Below are 16,097 nucleotides of genomic sequence, written 5' to 3'. Positions count from 1 at the left end.
GAAATAAGTGCGAAGCGAGGCGGGACAGGATCCTCAGAAGTTCCCCAGCACCAGCCTCCTGCAAAGCCAGGAACCTCACAGTCCCGCCCACAGAGCACCCCGCGGTCCCTGTGGGTCGGCGGGCACCCGGGGCGAAGCCACGGAGGTGGAGCCGCGCAGGTGGGCAGTGCTCCCCCAGACGCGCTGCCCCTCCCTCCCCACGCGGCCAGCCACCGGGGCCGCTCAGATAGTTACGGAGTAAAAAATGACAATATCTGGCTGTCCCGGGACGCCCAGGCAATCTGTTAGTAATTTAGCGGGATGGGAATTTCCTTACTCCCGCCTGCCAGTGGAAGCGCTTTTCCAAATTTCCACAGCGGGGGAAGCCTGCGATTTTACATAATGACTTCAGCATGCAGGGCGTCTCGGCACCCCTCCCCCGCCGCCCGAGCCCCCTGCCCCTCTGAGAGGGGACACCGGCCTGCCGCTGCTGCCTTCCCGGCCTGGCGCGCTCGCCCACCGGCTCCTGGCAAGCCCTTTCCTCCCCGTTCGTCCCCGCCTGTCTTCGGGTCCCCCGACTCTCCCCAAGAGCCCGTTTTTCTCCTGGTCTCCCCTCACCCCGCTTCGGGTCCCTACCTTCCCCGTGGCCACCTTTGCCCACCTCCAGGTGCCTCTGCGGACCTCCGGGTGCCCTTCCTGTCCCCTGGGTCCTAGTTACCCCTGCTGCGCCCCCTCCCTCCCCGCCCGCCCAGCGGTTCCACCCCGGGGTACCCCTGTCCCAACCGGGGCGCCCCGCTTGCCCAGCGAACTGCAGGCGCTGCGCGCGGAGGGCGGCGCTCCGCGACTTGTCCCCCGGGCCCCGCGCCGGCTCGGGCGGGCAGGGGCGTGATGTCACTACAGGGAGGGGGCGCGGGAGCGGCCGGGCGGGCGGGAGCCGGGGGAGGTGTTTTCCAGCTTTAAAAAGGCAGAAGGCAGAGCCCGGCCCTGCGTCAGAGTGAGACCGAGAGGCTCCTAACTGGGCGGCAGTGTCGCCGCGCAGATCCGAGCGGCGGGGCACGGGCTCCCGGGCGCCGCGCACGCCTCCGACCCCGCGGCCAGTCCCCGGCCGCAGGCGGGCCTGCCACGCACCCACACCCCCTGCATGCCACCTCCCCGCCGCGCGCGGCTCTGAGCCCGGCCCCGCGCGTGTCTGCGAGGAAGAGTTCCGACTCGGGAGCCGGCCCGTGGCTGCTCCCGGCGCCAGCTCCCGCTCCTCCTCCTGCTGCCCGCCGCCGCCGCCACCGCCGCGTGGATGCCAAGTACCAGCTTTCCAGTCCCTTCCAAGTTTCCACTCGGCCCTCCGGCCGCAGTCTGCGGGAGCGGAGAAACTTTGCGGCCCGCGCCGCCCGCCGGCGGCACCATGAAGGCGGCCGAGGAAGGTAAGCCCCGCGCCCCTCCCTTCGCCCCCGAGTGCCCCGGCCCTCCGTGCCCGCTCCCCGCGCCCCGCGCCCATCTCGAGTCCTCCCCCGGGGCCAAGCTGCCCCGGCTGGTCTGCGCGTCCAGGGAGGGGCGCGGGCGTCCGGCCGGACAGCGTGGCACACAGTGTGAAGGGTGTCCCCCTGGTGTTTCCCCGGCGCAGCCCAGATTTCTAGCGCTCTTTCTTGCCAATAGGTGTCTCCTCTTCTCTAGCGCTGAGTACTCAAACTTGGCTTTGGCTGGGGTCGCGGAGATCCCAGACGGGGAAACTTGATTCATAGGGGTGAGACTTGAGCATGGGGCATGGGAGGGCCTTCAGAATGGAAACCCCAAAACCAGCCTGGAATGAAGTGAGGCTTCTTTGGACAGCAGAGATGGTCCTGCTTCTATCTCAGGAAGGCGAGCCCATCCTTTCTGGTGAAGAGCAAATGACATGAAATGTGAGGGTCCTGTACCCTCCCAAGCGGGTCTGGTAGGTGCCTCTCACTAAGGGCTTGGTCAACTGGCCCCAAGTGGTGCAGGTTTCTAGATACTTCCCAAGCTTGTGGCCAAATGTTGGATTCAGACAAGAGTTCTGCCCTAGAAAATGCCCTGGGAAAGATCGCAAAGGGACTGCCAAGTTTCACGCTGCTTCTTCCAGGTAAATAATAGGTGCTGGAATCAGCCCTAAGCTGGATGGCATGCCCCTGACCTTCTGCCAGGACCCTTCGGGTCTCCTCCAAAGAACCAGCCAAATGACTTTTAAAGCATTTAGGTTCCTGCAGGTATCTTTGGAACACCCCTTAGAGGATGTCTGCCTTTTCAGCATGGGATAACCTGACCTGTGTAGAGTAAGAACTGGGAGCCATGCTCCTGATTCTTTTTTGGCTCCGAAGATGTTACTTAAAATTACTGAAAGTGAGCTGGACCCCTGCTAGGGCAGCCATCCTTTAGACAAGCAGTTGGAAGGAAACATCAGCTTCCTGTGAGATTCTGATGAGTGTGTCAGGCAAGGACAGCAGTTCCCAGAGACCTGGGCCTGAGCAGTTCCCTGGGCCTCTTGCTTATCTTCAGACCCAACAGCCATAAGCTCAGCACAAATGGATCTAAATTTTCAGAGTCCCGGAGTCCAGGGTACCAAGTATTACATTTACTTTGAATCAAAGGGGGGCAGTTATAGTTTGTTTCATGCCCATTGCCCTCATTTTAACGAGGCCTAAATATTGCTTCATGTTCTCAGGAGGAGCTCTTGGTACAGGGAAAGTTAATGGTGTTTTTGTTGTGGTTTGGGTTATGAATTTCTTGACACTTATTTCCACACACATTCGTCAGTCACTGATTTTTCTTTAAGGCACGTCAAGCTTATATTCTTTACCTGTAGAGTTACCGTTCCATTATTCAATAATCTGAGGTGTAATCTCAGCACTAAAACAGGAGGGTTGCCATGAGTTAAAGCCAGCCTGGGCAACAAAGCAAGCACCAGGCCTGCCTTGGGCTACAGTACAAAACAAAACTTTTTTTTTTTTTTTTCACAAAAGGAAAGGCCATTGACAAGGGTGGGGTGGGGGTAAGTAGTCATGTGTGTGTGTGTGTGTGTGTGTGTGTGTGTGTGTGTGTGTAACCTACCTAGTAAAGGAAGTTTGAAAATGCCTCTGCTGAAGCAGTAGACTGGAGGCAATAATGCCCTTAGACCAAATCATGTTGGTCATTTTTCGTGGAGAGTGCGTGTATGTACCGGAGCCAGCCAGAAACTGTAGCAGTCCTGAGACAGGCAGACAGGCAGGGGAAGGGAAGTGCACGCGGCAGGTTAGTGTCTGCCATTGCTGAGGGCCATGGGGAATGGCCCTGTCCTTCCTGAGCGGGCCTTGCCCCCCTGGGCACCAGCTGCTCTCTGCCGCCTTCCGATTCATGGCCCTTTAGATGGAAGCTCACCAGGTCTGGCCATTTCTGAAGGCCTTGTGCCACTCTGCTCTGATGAAGTCCAAGGAACACAAGCCTGTAGCTAGCCACAGTGTCGGAGTTGCCTCACACAGCACCCCACAGGCTCTCCAGAGCTGAACAAAGCTGGCCCTGTTCTCCAGCCAGTTAGCTTCATGGCATTGTTTCCTAATCCAGATTAGAAAATGCTGAGGCCTTGTACCCTGCTTCATCACACCCCGCGCTGGACCTGGCCCATTAACATCTTGCAGAATTGGGAGGAAGTGGTCCAAGCTAAACACTTCTATCAAAACTGGAGTGTCTGCTGAACTGGAAGACCAAGCTTCGTACTATAGAGAGGACAGGCAAGGGGGCTGCCTGAGGCACAGGGGAGCATTTCATAAATCGTTGTGTTGGCTGATTCCTGCGTTAGGCAGTAGACAAGGAGGCAGCCTCACCAGCCTCTGAGAGAAAGGCCCTGTGGCTTCCTCTCTTTGGTCTCATCATCTGGGGCATGTGGACCGGGGAAGCCAGGTGCTCTGCAACTTTAGCAAAAAGCTTTATTCCAAAAGCGGACAAGAAGGGCTGTTATGTGTGTGTAAGGGTGGAAAAGGTGGATAAAGAGACATCGAGGTTTCTCCACACAAAACAGAACTTCCATTTCCCTGAAGGTCAGCAAAAAAGCAAACTAAAACAAAACAACGCTCCAACATGCATCTCAAAGTGAGAACTATTATTAGAAACGAAATCAGGCCAGACTGAACTATGGTTTATCACGGGAGAAAATCAGCTATTGAAACAGGGTCCTGGGAGAAGTGGCAGCCCACGTGAGGCCCAAGTGATGGCCTCTGGAAAAAGCCATCCCCCGGGCCCATGGCTGCAGGGCCCGGGTGTGGGACATAGGGGACACTTGAGTCTGGTGGCAGGTACCAACAGTGACCACCCTCTTCCTTCTCTTCCTGCCTCCCTCCCTCCTAGGTTTGATACTGGCCTCTCCTGCCCTGGCCACCATTTTCCTGATATTCCAGATGTTGGCTTATGTGGTGCCAAGACACCAGGAAAGTTAGAACAAAAAGCTGGGAGAAACAGGAAAAGATGGACCGGGCTCCACAGGCCCAGCCTTTTCCTTCTGACTGCTGTGTGCATGGCACTCTGTGTCTGAGAGGGTAACGCCCAGCACCCACTCAGCCTCTGGGAGCTTTGAAATCACCCCTACTAAAACAGGAGTGTGCAGTGTTTCAAAAGCTGAAAGATTAATGAGGTCGTTAGTGCACGAAAACAGGATTTGCTTCGAGTTAGGTGCCCCCAGAGCGAGATGGCCACTGTTGGCAAGCTTGAATGGTTTGTAAGCAACTGTGCTCTGGGGTTTGACCTGCAGAGAGGAGAGCACAACCCTCAGGAAACCCTACCCTCATTTTCCTGTTACTTTCAGGTAATTTCTTTAGTGAAAGCTGGGCTAGAAAATGTACCCCCCCCCCCCAGCCTTTACTGCTTGAAGTTGGAAAGCTCTGAGGTGGGCTCTGTGATGCTTCCCTGAAGGTGGGTTTTCTCCAGTCATTCTGCTCAAGCAGCAACGTGGATAAAGCTTGTAGATAAACCAGAAGAGGCCAGGATGTGTGTGTGTGTGTACATAGATATACACGTATATATATATACATTTTGGTTTTTGTGTTTTTTTTTTTTTTTTTTCTTTTCTTTTTGAACTCTTGAACTAACCCAGTAGCCTGGGTCTTTTTCCTGGTGCAGGGAAACAGCAAGACCCGGGGTACCTCCTTCGGCTGTGGACTGCGCACCACGCTGAACAGGACCAGGGGACCATCTGCGAGGCCGGGCTGCGGGTCCAGGACGCAGCTCCAGCCCCGCAGGCCCTGCGCTCTGGTCCGGAACGATCGCGCAGCCCGGCCTGGGCTGTTGCGCTCGCCTTGCTACCGCCGGCAGCGCCGGGGTTGGGGCGCGGACGCCTGGGCTGCCCGCACCGGGCTGGGTTCCTGCGGGGCGGGAGTAGCCTAAGGGAGACCGAGGTCCCTCGGGGGCACGGGGGTCCGGCGGGGGACTGGGCACCCCCCGGAGGGGCGGGGATGGAGCTCGGACCGCGCGGTCCTGCGGGCGCGCGAGGGGAGTCCAGGCGGCGCTCGGGCTCGCGCGCGGAGTTTATTTAAAACTCGGAAGCCGGCGGCCGCGAGCGGCTTGTTTATGTAAACCCGGAAACACCCGGGGGGACAGGGGCGGGACCGGGGCGGGAGGCCGGGGAGGGGACAGGGGAGGGGACAGGAGGCGGGGGCCGCGTCACGCCGGGGACGCGCGCGGGCGCTTGGCGCACCACTGCCGCGCGACCCCGACATGACGGGGCTGGAGCAGGACCCGGAGTTCGACTTCGATTTCCTCTTCGAGTTCGATCAGAGCGGCGGGGGCGCCGCGGCCGCAGGTGGGTCCGGCGGGGGGCGGCGGGCGCCTGCACCCCGCCGCGGGCCTGAGGTTGCTCAGGTCGCCGGCGCCCGCCCCGACCTGGCACCAGCCGGGACCCCGGGCCGCCGCCCTGCCTGCGCGGCCAGGAGCGACGCGGACCAAGTTGCTGCCTGCCGCGAGGAGGCGGGAGGCCACCTGTGGGGCGAGCCTGCCACCGCTCCCCCGCCGCGCACTTCCTGGCATCGGAGCACCGGGGCGCGGGAGAGGGCTCTCCCCTCCTTCCAGGAGGCCCGGCCCCGAGGGGAGGCTGTGTCCCGCGCAGGACTTGGACCTCGTAGTCCGGGGACAGATGGTCAGCGGCGCTGCCAGAGGGCGGTCGGAAGCCGCCCTTTCTGAGAGCCCGGCTGCTACCGCCTGGCCCGGGGGACCTGGAGCCAGGAGGCCCGGCCCTGTGCTGACCGCCGCCGCAGCTCCCTCGGCAGGAAGGCTCCCACCGCTTGGGTTTTCAGTCCACACCTCAGCCACCAGACCCTGAGAGCTTTCGCTGTCTTTCATTTTCTCTTCTCTCTGTCAAAAGTAAAGCTTCCAGCCAGGCCAACGCTCACTGTGCTGTTTCCCCGCACTGGTTTCTCCTAAACAGTAACGACAGCCCAGTTCTTGCACCCCCACCTCCCAGCAGCCTGGCCCTTTCCTCCACCTGACTTTCTGTTCCAAGTTTCACACAGCGCCAGACAGCAGCCTGTGCTTGCCTCGGGGTCCGCATCCCAGCTGTGTGGGGTTGGAATAGACAGAACACTTGTGTAGCACCTCCGAAATGACCCTGTCATATTTTCCGTGACATGCACTACTTTTTTTTTCTTTTTAAATTCCAACGTCTTGTTCGCTTTTGAAGGTGAGTGCTCCAGCTTGGCTGTCACCACCCAGCAACTCTCATCTGTCCCCCATAAAACCCTTTCCTGATAGGTTTCTTTTCTCCTTTCAGGGCCTAGGTTACAGGGCTCTGCGGGCAGTGAATGAGGCAACTGTTGGAAGGAGGTCTGGGGCTACAAGAGGAGACCCTTGGCGTCTCTTGGCCTTGTTGCTTTGGAGGATTCGGCTGCTGTGACAGTGTAGGGCATCCGTCCGTCAGTTCTCTCCAGAACTCTTGTGCTCTAAGCAGAAAAGCCTACTCCTGACCTCTTAGGGTATCCATGTTGGATTTGGATGACAGGGGGCCACTGTGGTTCTGGTTCTGCTCTGATGCCTTTAGCTCCTTTCTCTTCAGGGATAAAACCATGGAGTGGAGCCTTCCTGTGTCTCCCTTGTTTACTTTGAATGGACAGCTGACTACAGGTCCAACAATAGGAATGGGGACAAAGATCCAGAGCCACAGTTCTGTACCTCATGGTGCCCTGTGGACTGCCTGGGGAGAAGGGCCTCTGGGAGGCTGCAAACTTAGTGTTCATCTCCACAAACTCAGGGGAGAGAATCTGAGGGCAAGTGTGTTCTGCCCGCTCAGGCAGACCATTAGCAGGGTTCAGCATCCCAGCAAACCACATTCCCTGCACCCCCCCACCACCCAGGGCCTGGAGTCCTTGACTCACAGCTGGACACACCAGCTCTCTCAGTACTCTCTTTTTGAGCCGTATTTGGACACGTATAATGTCCAGCCCATTCAGGGAAGGAAGACAGGGGTTTGGTTTGGGTGGTTTTCCATGAAGGAGACTCTGAGCAGGGCCTCTGGGGAGCGTCAGGCTCCTTTCTGGGCCCGGGAGCAGGTGGCCCCTTGAACTTTGGGTGGCAAATGGGTTCAGGTCACACCCTCCCCTCGCACATGTGAGGGAGCCATGCTGTTGATGGTTTTGCTTTGGAGTCGGCTGAGTGGAAAGGTGAAGTGCTGTGTCTCACTGCAGCCTAGGTCAGGTGAAGCCCCAACTCGGAAACGGAGTGCTCGCTAGAGCTGCACAGAGGCGCAGGGGTGAGCCTGCGTGCCCTGGGAAGTGCGGGTCGGGTGTGCCAAGGGTCGGCAGTGAAGCCCAGCACTTCTAGCTTTCAGGTCGGAGGCCACGGGAGAGCCCTGAGCCAGCACTAGGAAAAGCTCTTTCTCCCTTCTCTAATGTTGAGAGAGGTGCTGGGAAACATGCTACATGAACAATACATGTTACATTTCTCTCTCTCTTTTTTTTTGAGAGAGAGACTGACTCAGGCTTTTTTCTCTCTTATCTCCAATATTGTTTTAACATTTTATTAATTATCCAGTTACATTATTTATATTATCCAGTCATATGAAGTTTCTAAACTCTCCAGTCCCTACTGAATGGTAGGAGCGTCACATTATCTGGAATGGGTCTAAACATGAATTCATGAATGAGAGAACAATTCTGAGATCAATTGCAAAGTAACATTTGCGTTTTGCAGTTCATGCTGACCACACATATTCACAGATTGTGGGAAAGGCTACCCCAGAGTGCAGGGGGCGGCGCTGTATGAAAGGGGCATGGTTCCCCCACACACCCGTAGAGGTCGGGCTGGGCTGCAGTGGGCCTAGGCAGGTCCACATTGTTGCTCCCATCGCCTACCCATCTGAAGGGTTCTTGCCTTGATCTTTGGAGGGAAGGCTTGTGTCTGGTGTGTTATTTGCAAAGTGCTTAGCAGGTGTCTGGTAGATGTATAATAGTCATTTGTGAGGGGAGCAGAAAGAGAATGTTTTAAAGTAAAGCCTAGGACAGAAGGGGACTGGAATAATATTCTCTTCCAGTATCAGGCATCCTTCTGTCCCCTCCCTGCCGACCGGTGGGCCAGGGTCAGCTTCTGGGGAGAAGGCAGGGCCACAGTCCCTCGGGGTCAGGAAATAGCTGCTCTGCTCATCAGCTGGGAGGGTGTGCCACTTCCGCCCCAGGGCTCCTGTTTTGTAAGTTATTTTGGCCTGACCGCTTAGTTCTGTCTCCGTGGCAACTCGAGAGGAAACTGGCCAAGGCCCTGGGCCCAGACAGCTCTGCCCACCAGCTCCAGGCTTGAACAGTGTACCAGCAGAAAGGGGGCTTTGCTGAAATGAGACTGGGGAGAGCTTTTATTCTCAAGTGGTTTTCCAGCACGAAAAGGGGAGCCTTGCTGGTGGGTCAGTTCCCGCTTTAGGAATCTGCGAGAGGAGTGGGCCCCTTTCCCCAGAAGAGCCCTGAGTATGCTGAGGTTTGATGTTTTTGGAAAGAGGCTTCAGTCTCTGCTGGGAGCAGCCTCACTGTGCTTAAGTCTTGTAGATGTTTTAATCAAGGACAAACTTGTCTGTGTGAGCAGGATATGCTAGCTCCGTATCAGGTTTTCAGAAGCCCTCGGCTCAGCAGGAGCAACAGAACAAGTGAAAGTAACACTTTCGTGTGCAGCTGGGGGAATGTGGAGGTCTTTGAGGTCTTCGAGGAAAGACCCAGGCTGGGCACAGGACCCTTACACATGCTGTGTGAGCTTATTTGTGGATCATTGGGTGACATTTGCTGTTGCTTCAGCAAGCCCAGCTCTCTGCCCTGTAAATCTCCCTTCGGCACCTCGTTGCACAGTACCTCAGAACCTGTTGCTGTCTGTCACTTCACAGGACCAACCCAGTCTCCATGCTGTCCTCGTTAGGGAGCACCATCCAGTGTTCTGAGTGAACAGCAAGGGCCTGGCTGCCCAGGACTGTTCTGTGTTCCATTTTTCACCCCCAAGCCTGGACACTTATAGCCTCACTCGTACCCTGCAGGCTCTAGCACACGTAGAAAGACCAGGGTGAGCAGGCATCAGAGGACAGGCCTGGCTGGCAGGCTCTTCCTGGTTCTATTTCTAGCTTCAAGTCCTGCAGTGCAGCCCCGGGAAAGGATAAAGGGGTGTTCCTTAAAATGAAGGTGAAGGCTGGCTGTGGTGGGTCCTGCTCTGTGCTCGTGAACAGTGGGCTGGGGGCTGCGGTAGCCATGCTTACGGGAGGGTGTCTCACATGGGAGGCGTGGCACACACAGCATTGTTCTCATTCACTTCAGCAACATGCCAAGTGCCGTGAACCAGAACACCCGCAGAGTGGTTTCACTTACAGCAGGTGCCGTAAGTCACCTGGTGGGCAGCAGGCGTTCTCCTGCAGCATGTCTAAAGAGGACATATACCGCTACGTTCGTGGTGCATACCGCTCACCGGTAATGCCGTGCTGAGGCTGCAGTAAGTTCTTACTCAGAATCGTAATGTTGGGGGCAGTACGGGCTGTGGCGTTTGCAGAGGCTGGTGGGAGTTGGCCAGCCCCAGAGCTCTGGTTACCTGCACCCCATCTCATCCACATGGAATACCACAGGCAGCAGGGACCTAGAAGACGGGCCAGAGCACCTGCAGAGGGTGGCTGGGCCTTTGTTACCTTTTATTACATGAGATAAGAGAATGTGTGCTGTGGGAGGCCTTTGCTTCCACTTTTGCTTTTCTTCTGTGGTCCTCTGCACCTCAGTTTAGTGGCCCATTCAGCAAAAGCCAGGCTGCCAGGCACAGCAGCGTCTGATGTCACACAATCAGTCCCAACGTTTCTGGATTGGTAAGGAGATGGCTGGGAAGCTTGGCATTCCCTATGGACCCTATAGAGCGATCCGTCTGAGTTGTGGAAGCTGGTACAGGTGGAGGGCTAGTCCTGCCCCTGCAGATCCAGGCTTTGTAGTAAGAGGCAGCTTAGCCTCCTTCCATGGAGTCAGTGGGCACTCTTGCTCCAGAGGACTCTGACAAGAGAGACAGACACAGCTCTCACCGACAGGTTCTGGGCATTTAAACTTTCATTCTGGAGTTTGACCAAGGAAATCTGCATGCAAGTTAACTGGTTTTGTTTTGATTTTATTCTATTTTTGAGAAAGGGTCTTATCTAGCCCCAGGCTAGTCTCTAACTCACTGTGCAGCCAGGATAACTTCTACTCTGTGATCCTCCAGCCTTCACCTCCTGTGTGCTGGGCTTACAGGGTGTGCCTGGCTTGTGTGGTGCTAGCCGGGGCACCTTGGACACCGCTCAAGTGTTTACTAACCGAGCTATATTCCTAACCCTGTTTCTGTTTCTGTTTTTTTTGTTTTTTTTTTTTGTTTTGTTTTTTTTATAAATATTTTATGGATTTTTCTTTGCCCCATTGCATCATATTTTATTCAAACATTTTGGTTTAAATAAAGGCCATTCTTATAATGTCCCAGAGACCACGTGCCGAGTCCCACAACTTCTTCTTTTTCTGCATCTGGGCCTAGACTGAGAAAGCCCCCTTCTTCCTCCTTCTCTGGCCTCAGACACCCTGTTGCTAAGACGGCCCTAAGGAGACAAGCCAAATTAGCTGCCTTCTGCCCTCTGCCTGCCACCCAGCCATTTCTTCTGGAATCTTCCAGTACCCCAGGCAGCTGAAGCCTTGGCCGCAGGGGTGTCAAGGCAGGACTGAGGAGAGCCAGGGTTTAACTTGGCTTGTTATTAGGAGTTTCTAGAGGACTCTTCCAATTTTCCCTTCCATCCAAAAGAAGGTGGTCAGCCATAGGGCCAGTCCTGGTGTGGAGTAAATAGAATTCTTTCATTTGGGAGACAGAGAACACAGGAGCCAGGCCCTGCACCACTGCAGGTGTTCCTCCTTTGGGTCTGGCAGCCCACGGCCTGGGTCTTCAAGCTCTGCACAGAGACCTGGGCTCAGCTTTCCCAGTATGTGCACAGCTGCTGTGATACCAGAGTTTCCCATCAACCTTACACTCAAACCTTTTTTTCTTCTGGAGTTGGGTTTTCTTAAGATGAAAACAGATTCTTGAAATGTATTTATGAGTATTTTGTGTGCATGTGTAGATGTGCACCACGTGTCCTAGTGCCTATAGAAGTCAGAAGAGGGCATCTGGAACTACAGTTACAGATGGTTGTGAACTACCATATGAATGCTGAGAGCTGAACCCGGGTTTTCTGCAAGATCAGCGGTGTTTCTAACCACTGAGCTATCTCGCCAGCCTTGGGAGCCCAGTCTTTTCCAGTGTTCTGTTATTGGCCGGCTTCATACAGTGCACAGAGCTCTAGGCACAGGGACAGCATAACATTGGGGAGACGTGACTTCCTAAACGGATTAGCTGCCTGCTTAGGGCTGGGGACTATGAGGCCATCTCACCTGGGTACTGCTTGGGCAACCCGTGGCACCCACATGGGTGTGGTCGCTACCATTCTCAGGGTGTGTTCCTGAAGCTCCTTTGTTCAGAGCTGGTGCCTCTGGCAGACGCTGGCCCTGCCATGCTGTGTCCCATACCCACTGGAGACTGTGTCTGCCCTGGGCTTTGGTATTGAACCCTTCTGAATCTGGTGGAACTGAGGCCCAGAAGACTGGAGAGCAGAGCACACATGTTCTCATCCTCAGGGGCCCTTTGGGTGATGAGCAGGTGGGGTCATGAGGGACACGTCCATGTGTGTGTGGCAGGGAGATTGTGAATTTCTGAAGACCTTGGGAAATGCCCTGAAGGGAGCCTGGCTGAATGTGAACACAGGGACAATTGCTAGAGAAACTTCCTGAAGGAGGCGTGTTTCAGAGGATGTGGCACATCAGAGTACCAGGTTGTAGTCCAAGTGCACAGGTGAATCTGAGCAAAGAGAGGCAGGCATCCTTTCAAGTTATAGCTGACCGTAAGACTCCAGCCCTGGTGGAAGTAGAGTTGAAATCAAATTACTAAAACTCCTACCCTGTTTGTCTACAGTTTTATCCTCCCTTTTATCAATGGTCCATTAGCAATGACGCTGTGATATTTTGGGGTCCTTATGTTACACTTTTGGTTTTGGTGGACTTCATACCCAAAGATGGGAAGATCTTAGCCGCATCTTCAGGGCCATGGAACATTGATTGTGCTTTTTCATAGAAAGTTCTAGAGTGGAAAACTCTGGGCCAACTGAGGGAGAGCTCTATAGCAGCAGCATTCCCTGTGTCTGTTGCCTTTGGTGGTAACAGCAGAGAGGAAGGCTCCTGGACACATCACCTGGTAGAGCTGCCCCTGAATAGGGTCCTTGGTACCTTGTCCCAGACTCTCTTGTTGGTGACCTCACAGAGGAACCAGACCATCTATTTGTCTCACTGACCACCCTTTGGCCTCTAGGCTTGGCTTTCCCACTTGAGCTTGTCTCATACCTCTACCTACTGGGTCCTTTGGGGTTAGTGTCTTTCTCATTATGTACTGTGGACAGTCTGTAACTCTGATCAGTCTTCCCTAGGACTGCATTTTGGGGTACTGGGGGTGGCCTGTCTCTGCAGTTCAAGACTGAGCTGTGTAGCTGGACACAAAGGAGGGTTAATGGCAGTGGGGAGCCCTGCAGTCTTGTCCAGTGCTCAAAGAAATAGCCTGAGCTTGGGAGCTCGGCAAAGGCCTCTAGTCTAAGTCCCAGTTACCACCATCCACCAGTGTTGTCTCTTCAGAAGTGTTACCATCTCTAGGAAGCGGCTTTAGGGTAATTTAGTACAGTGTCGTTTTCAGTGTTGGGCTCCAGCTTCTTGAGACATGGAGCTCAGACTGGGAAGCGGTGTCCCTGTGACAAGGACCTCCAACCACAGCCTGGTGGAGAGGTTCCTGCTTCAGGTTGCTTCTGAGTCCTCTAGCTGTCCCTTTGTTCCTCTTTGTCTCATCTCGGGTCTTTCCAGAGGGCCTCTGTGACCCAGGGACTGAGGATGACAGAGTCCTCCCACTGGACTCTGGAGTAGGACCCCAGTCTACCTCATAAGGACGCTGCTGTGTTGCCAGAAGGGTTGTGAGCCGCCTGCCATTGGTGTAGAAGACTGGGAGTGAGCAATAGTGGAAACTGCCTGACCTTCCTGAGGCCTGGCCTGTGCCTCTAGAAAATATCGAAGGGTTTGGCTGGTGCCTAGAGACACTAACATTTCTGGAGTTTTCTTTTGCTGGTTTCTGATCAGCAGAGAGCAGCGCTGTCCTTGAACACAATATCTCCCAGCCTGGCACTGGAGCCTGGTGTGGATCTAAGATTTCCTTGTTCTTGTTTCCATTATTCAGAGACCTGGAAATGCTTGTCTCCCAACACACATGAATGGGCTCTAGGATTCGGAGAGCCTTTCCGATAAGAAACCCAGAAGCATGGCTTTCCTGTTGAGTAGCAATAACAACAATGGTTTCATTTTTTTCAAGTGCTTATCAAAGTATAATTAGCACATACTGTTTGTGAGATCTAGTTGTGCCTTAGAACCATCTGTTCTGTTTTAGAAGTTCTAGGTACCAGCTAGACCCGGGTAGCCATAAGAGCAGCTTTAGAATTCACATTTTCATCTATCCTTTGGGTGTGCTCTTTGAAGCCAAGCCTTTAGGCTGCTTGGTAGTGATTTGCCACCAAAAAGCTATGGAAACGCCTGGGTCCCTGTGTCTGAAACAGAAGCCTGTGTCTACATATACACTCTTTCTCCCTCCAGAGTATATCAGTCCTTCTGTCTGTCACCCACCACTCATGCCCCAGTCCATCCACTCGTGAAACAAAGTGAACCCCTGGCTTGGAACTCAGAATGCCCCTACCGTGCTCAGCCTCTGAAGTGCTAGAATCACAGAAGTGCTTTGCTGTGCCTGGTTCTGCAGACAGCCATGAACCACAAGGCAGGCAAATTTCTTGCCACAATGGAACCTGGAGAGATGGCAATATAAAAACGCATGTTAGCTTGTGATGTATGCCAGAGAGAAGGAAGGGGAGAGGGGATAAATTGGAGAAGGCAACTCGGCTATTGGATAAGGATTTGAAATCACTACCAGCTAGGAAATGCAGAGTTTGATTGAATAGGAGGACAGCAGGCGACAGCCGTGTGGCTCTTGGCAGGGGACATCTGGCTGAGGGAGACTGCTGCTCTGGTCTAGAGTCAGGCAGGAGGCCTTGGAGCAGTCTGACCTCAGGATATTTCCAGAGGCTACAAAGAGGGACCTGGAGCCCTCAGGGCTGGCACCGGGTCTTGGGTTCGCTGCCCTTGGGAGTGTGTGCCTCCTGCTCACTGGCCTCATGGCATCTTTTCTCTTTTCTTCCAGAACACTACAGTTATGCGTCCCCTGGCGTCACCTCCACTCTGCCCCTTCCCACAGTGCACTCTTCCTTGCCAGCACCATGCCATGACCTCCAGACGTCCACCCCGGGCATGTCTGCCGTTCCTTCAGCAAATCATCCCTCGAGCTATGGAGGGGCTGTGGACAGTGGGCCTTCGGGGTACTTTCTGTCCTCTGGCAGCATGCGGCCCAACGGGGCCCCGACTCTGGAGAGTCCTCGCATCGAGATCACCTCCTACCTGGGCCTTCACCATGGCAGCAGCCAGTTCTTCCATGATGTGGAGGTAGAAGATGTCCTCCCCAGCTGCAAGCGGTCCCCGTCGACCGCCACCCTGCACCTGCCCAGCCTGGAAGCCTACAGAGACCCCTCCTGCCTGAGCCCAGCCAGCAGTCTGTCCTCGCGGAGCTGTAACTCTGAGGCCTCCTCCTATGAGTCCAACTACTCGTACCCGTACGCATCCCCCCAGACCTCCCCATGGCAGTCACCCTGCGTGTCTCCCAAGACCACGGACCCAGAGGAGGGCTTTCCCCGAGGCCTGGGTGCCTGCCACATGCTGGGATCTCCAAGGCACTCCCCATCCACCTCTCCTCGGGCAAGCGTCACAGAGGAGAGCTGGCTCGGCGCTCGCGGCTCCCGACCCACATCCCCCTGCAACAAGCGCAAGTACAGTCTGAATGGCCGGCAGCCCTCCTGCTCGCCCCACCACTCACCCACACCATCCCCGCACGGCTCCCCTCGGGTTAGCGTGACCGAAGACACCTGGCTTGGTAACACCACCCAGTACACCAGCTCTGCCATTGTGGCAGCCATCAACGCCCTGACCACTGACAGCACTCTGGACCTGGGTGACGGTGTCCCTATCAAGTCTCGGAAGACAACCCTGGAGCATGCACCTTCTGTGGCCCTCAAAGTAGAGCCGGCCGGGGAGGACCTGGGCACCACTCCACCCACGTCTGACTTCCCACCCGAGGAGTTCACCTTCCAGCACCTTCGGAAGGGTGCCTTCTGTGAGCAGTATCTGTCAGTGCCACAGGCCCCGTACCAGTGGGCAAAGCCCAAGTCTCTGTCTCCTACGTCATACATGAGGTAAGCAGCCTCTGGTTGGGGCTAGAGTGCTGTCCTGGCTCCTCTCTGGAAATGGTGATATGGGGACACATAGCGTTGTCACAGAGCCCTTTGTCTTCTCTTTTGGTGGCAGCTTCCTCCATGTGATCTCTGTCTGCCAGTTTCTTTCCTAAAGACACTTTCAGCTGGATCAGGGGAGCCTAACTTTCTCGAGGCCGTGTTCGTGTGTGCCAGGGGCAGGGTCGCAGCACGTGGATGCGGTGGTTGTAGTTCTGCTCACGGCAAGGCTCATCGCACATGCACAGTT

General features: G+C 55.3%; 1 protein-coding gene across 3 annotated transcripts in view; it reads left to right on the top strand.

The window, feature by feature from the left end:
• The first annotated feature begins 1,270 nt into the window (after positions 1-1,270).
• Nfatc1 (nuclear factor of activated T cells 1) overlaps positions 1,271-16,097 on the top strand; it is a 105,837-nt gene continuing 91,010 nt past the window's right edge. For 2 of the 3 annotated variants that reach the window (XM_055628019.1, XM_055628021.1), the window contains exons 1-2: positions 1,271-1,397; positions 14,710-15,811. In XM_055628019.1, the coding sequence (XP_055483994.1) occupies positions 1,271-1,397; positions 14,710-15,811 (1,229 nt within the window). Of the gene's footprint in view, positions 1,398-5,617; positions 5,756-14,709; positions 15,812-16,097 lie in introns of those variants that run through there. The other variant, XM_055628020.1, reaches the window with a different exon arrangement.

This window comes from Psammomys obesus, unplaced genomic scaffold (genome assembly GCF_907164565.1).
Source record: "Psammomys obesus unplaced genomic scaffold, mPsaObe1.curated_primary_1811, whole genome shotgun sequence".
NCBI classification, from domain to species: Eukaryota; Metazoa; Chordata; class Mammalia; order Rodentia; family Muridae; genus Psammomys; species Psammomys obesus.
The sequence above is the reverse complement of the archived record's forward strand: the minus strand, read 5'-3'. Positions and strand labels throughout refer to the sequence as shown.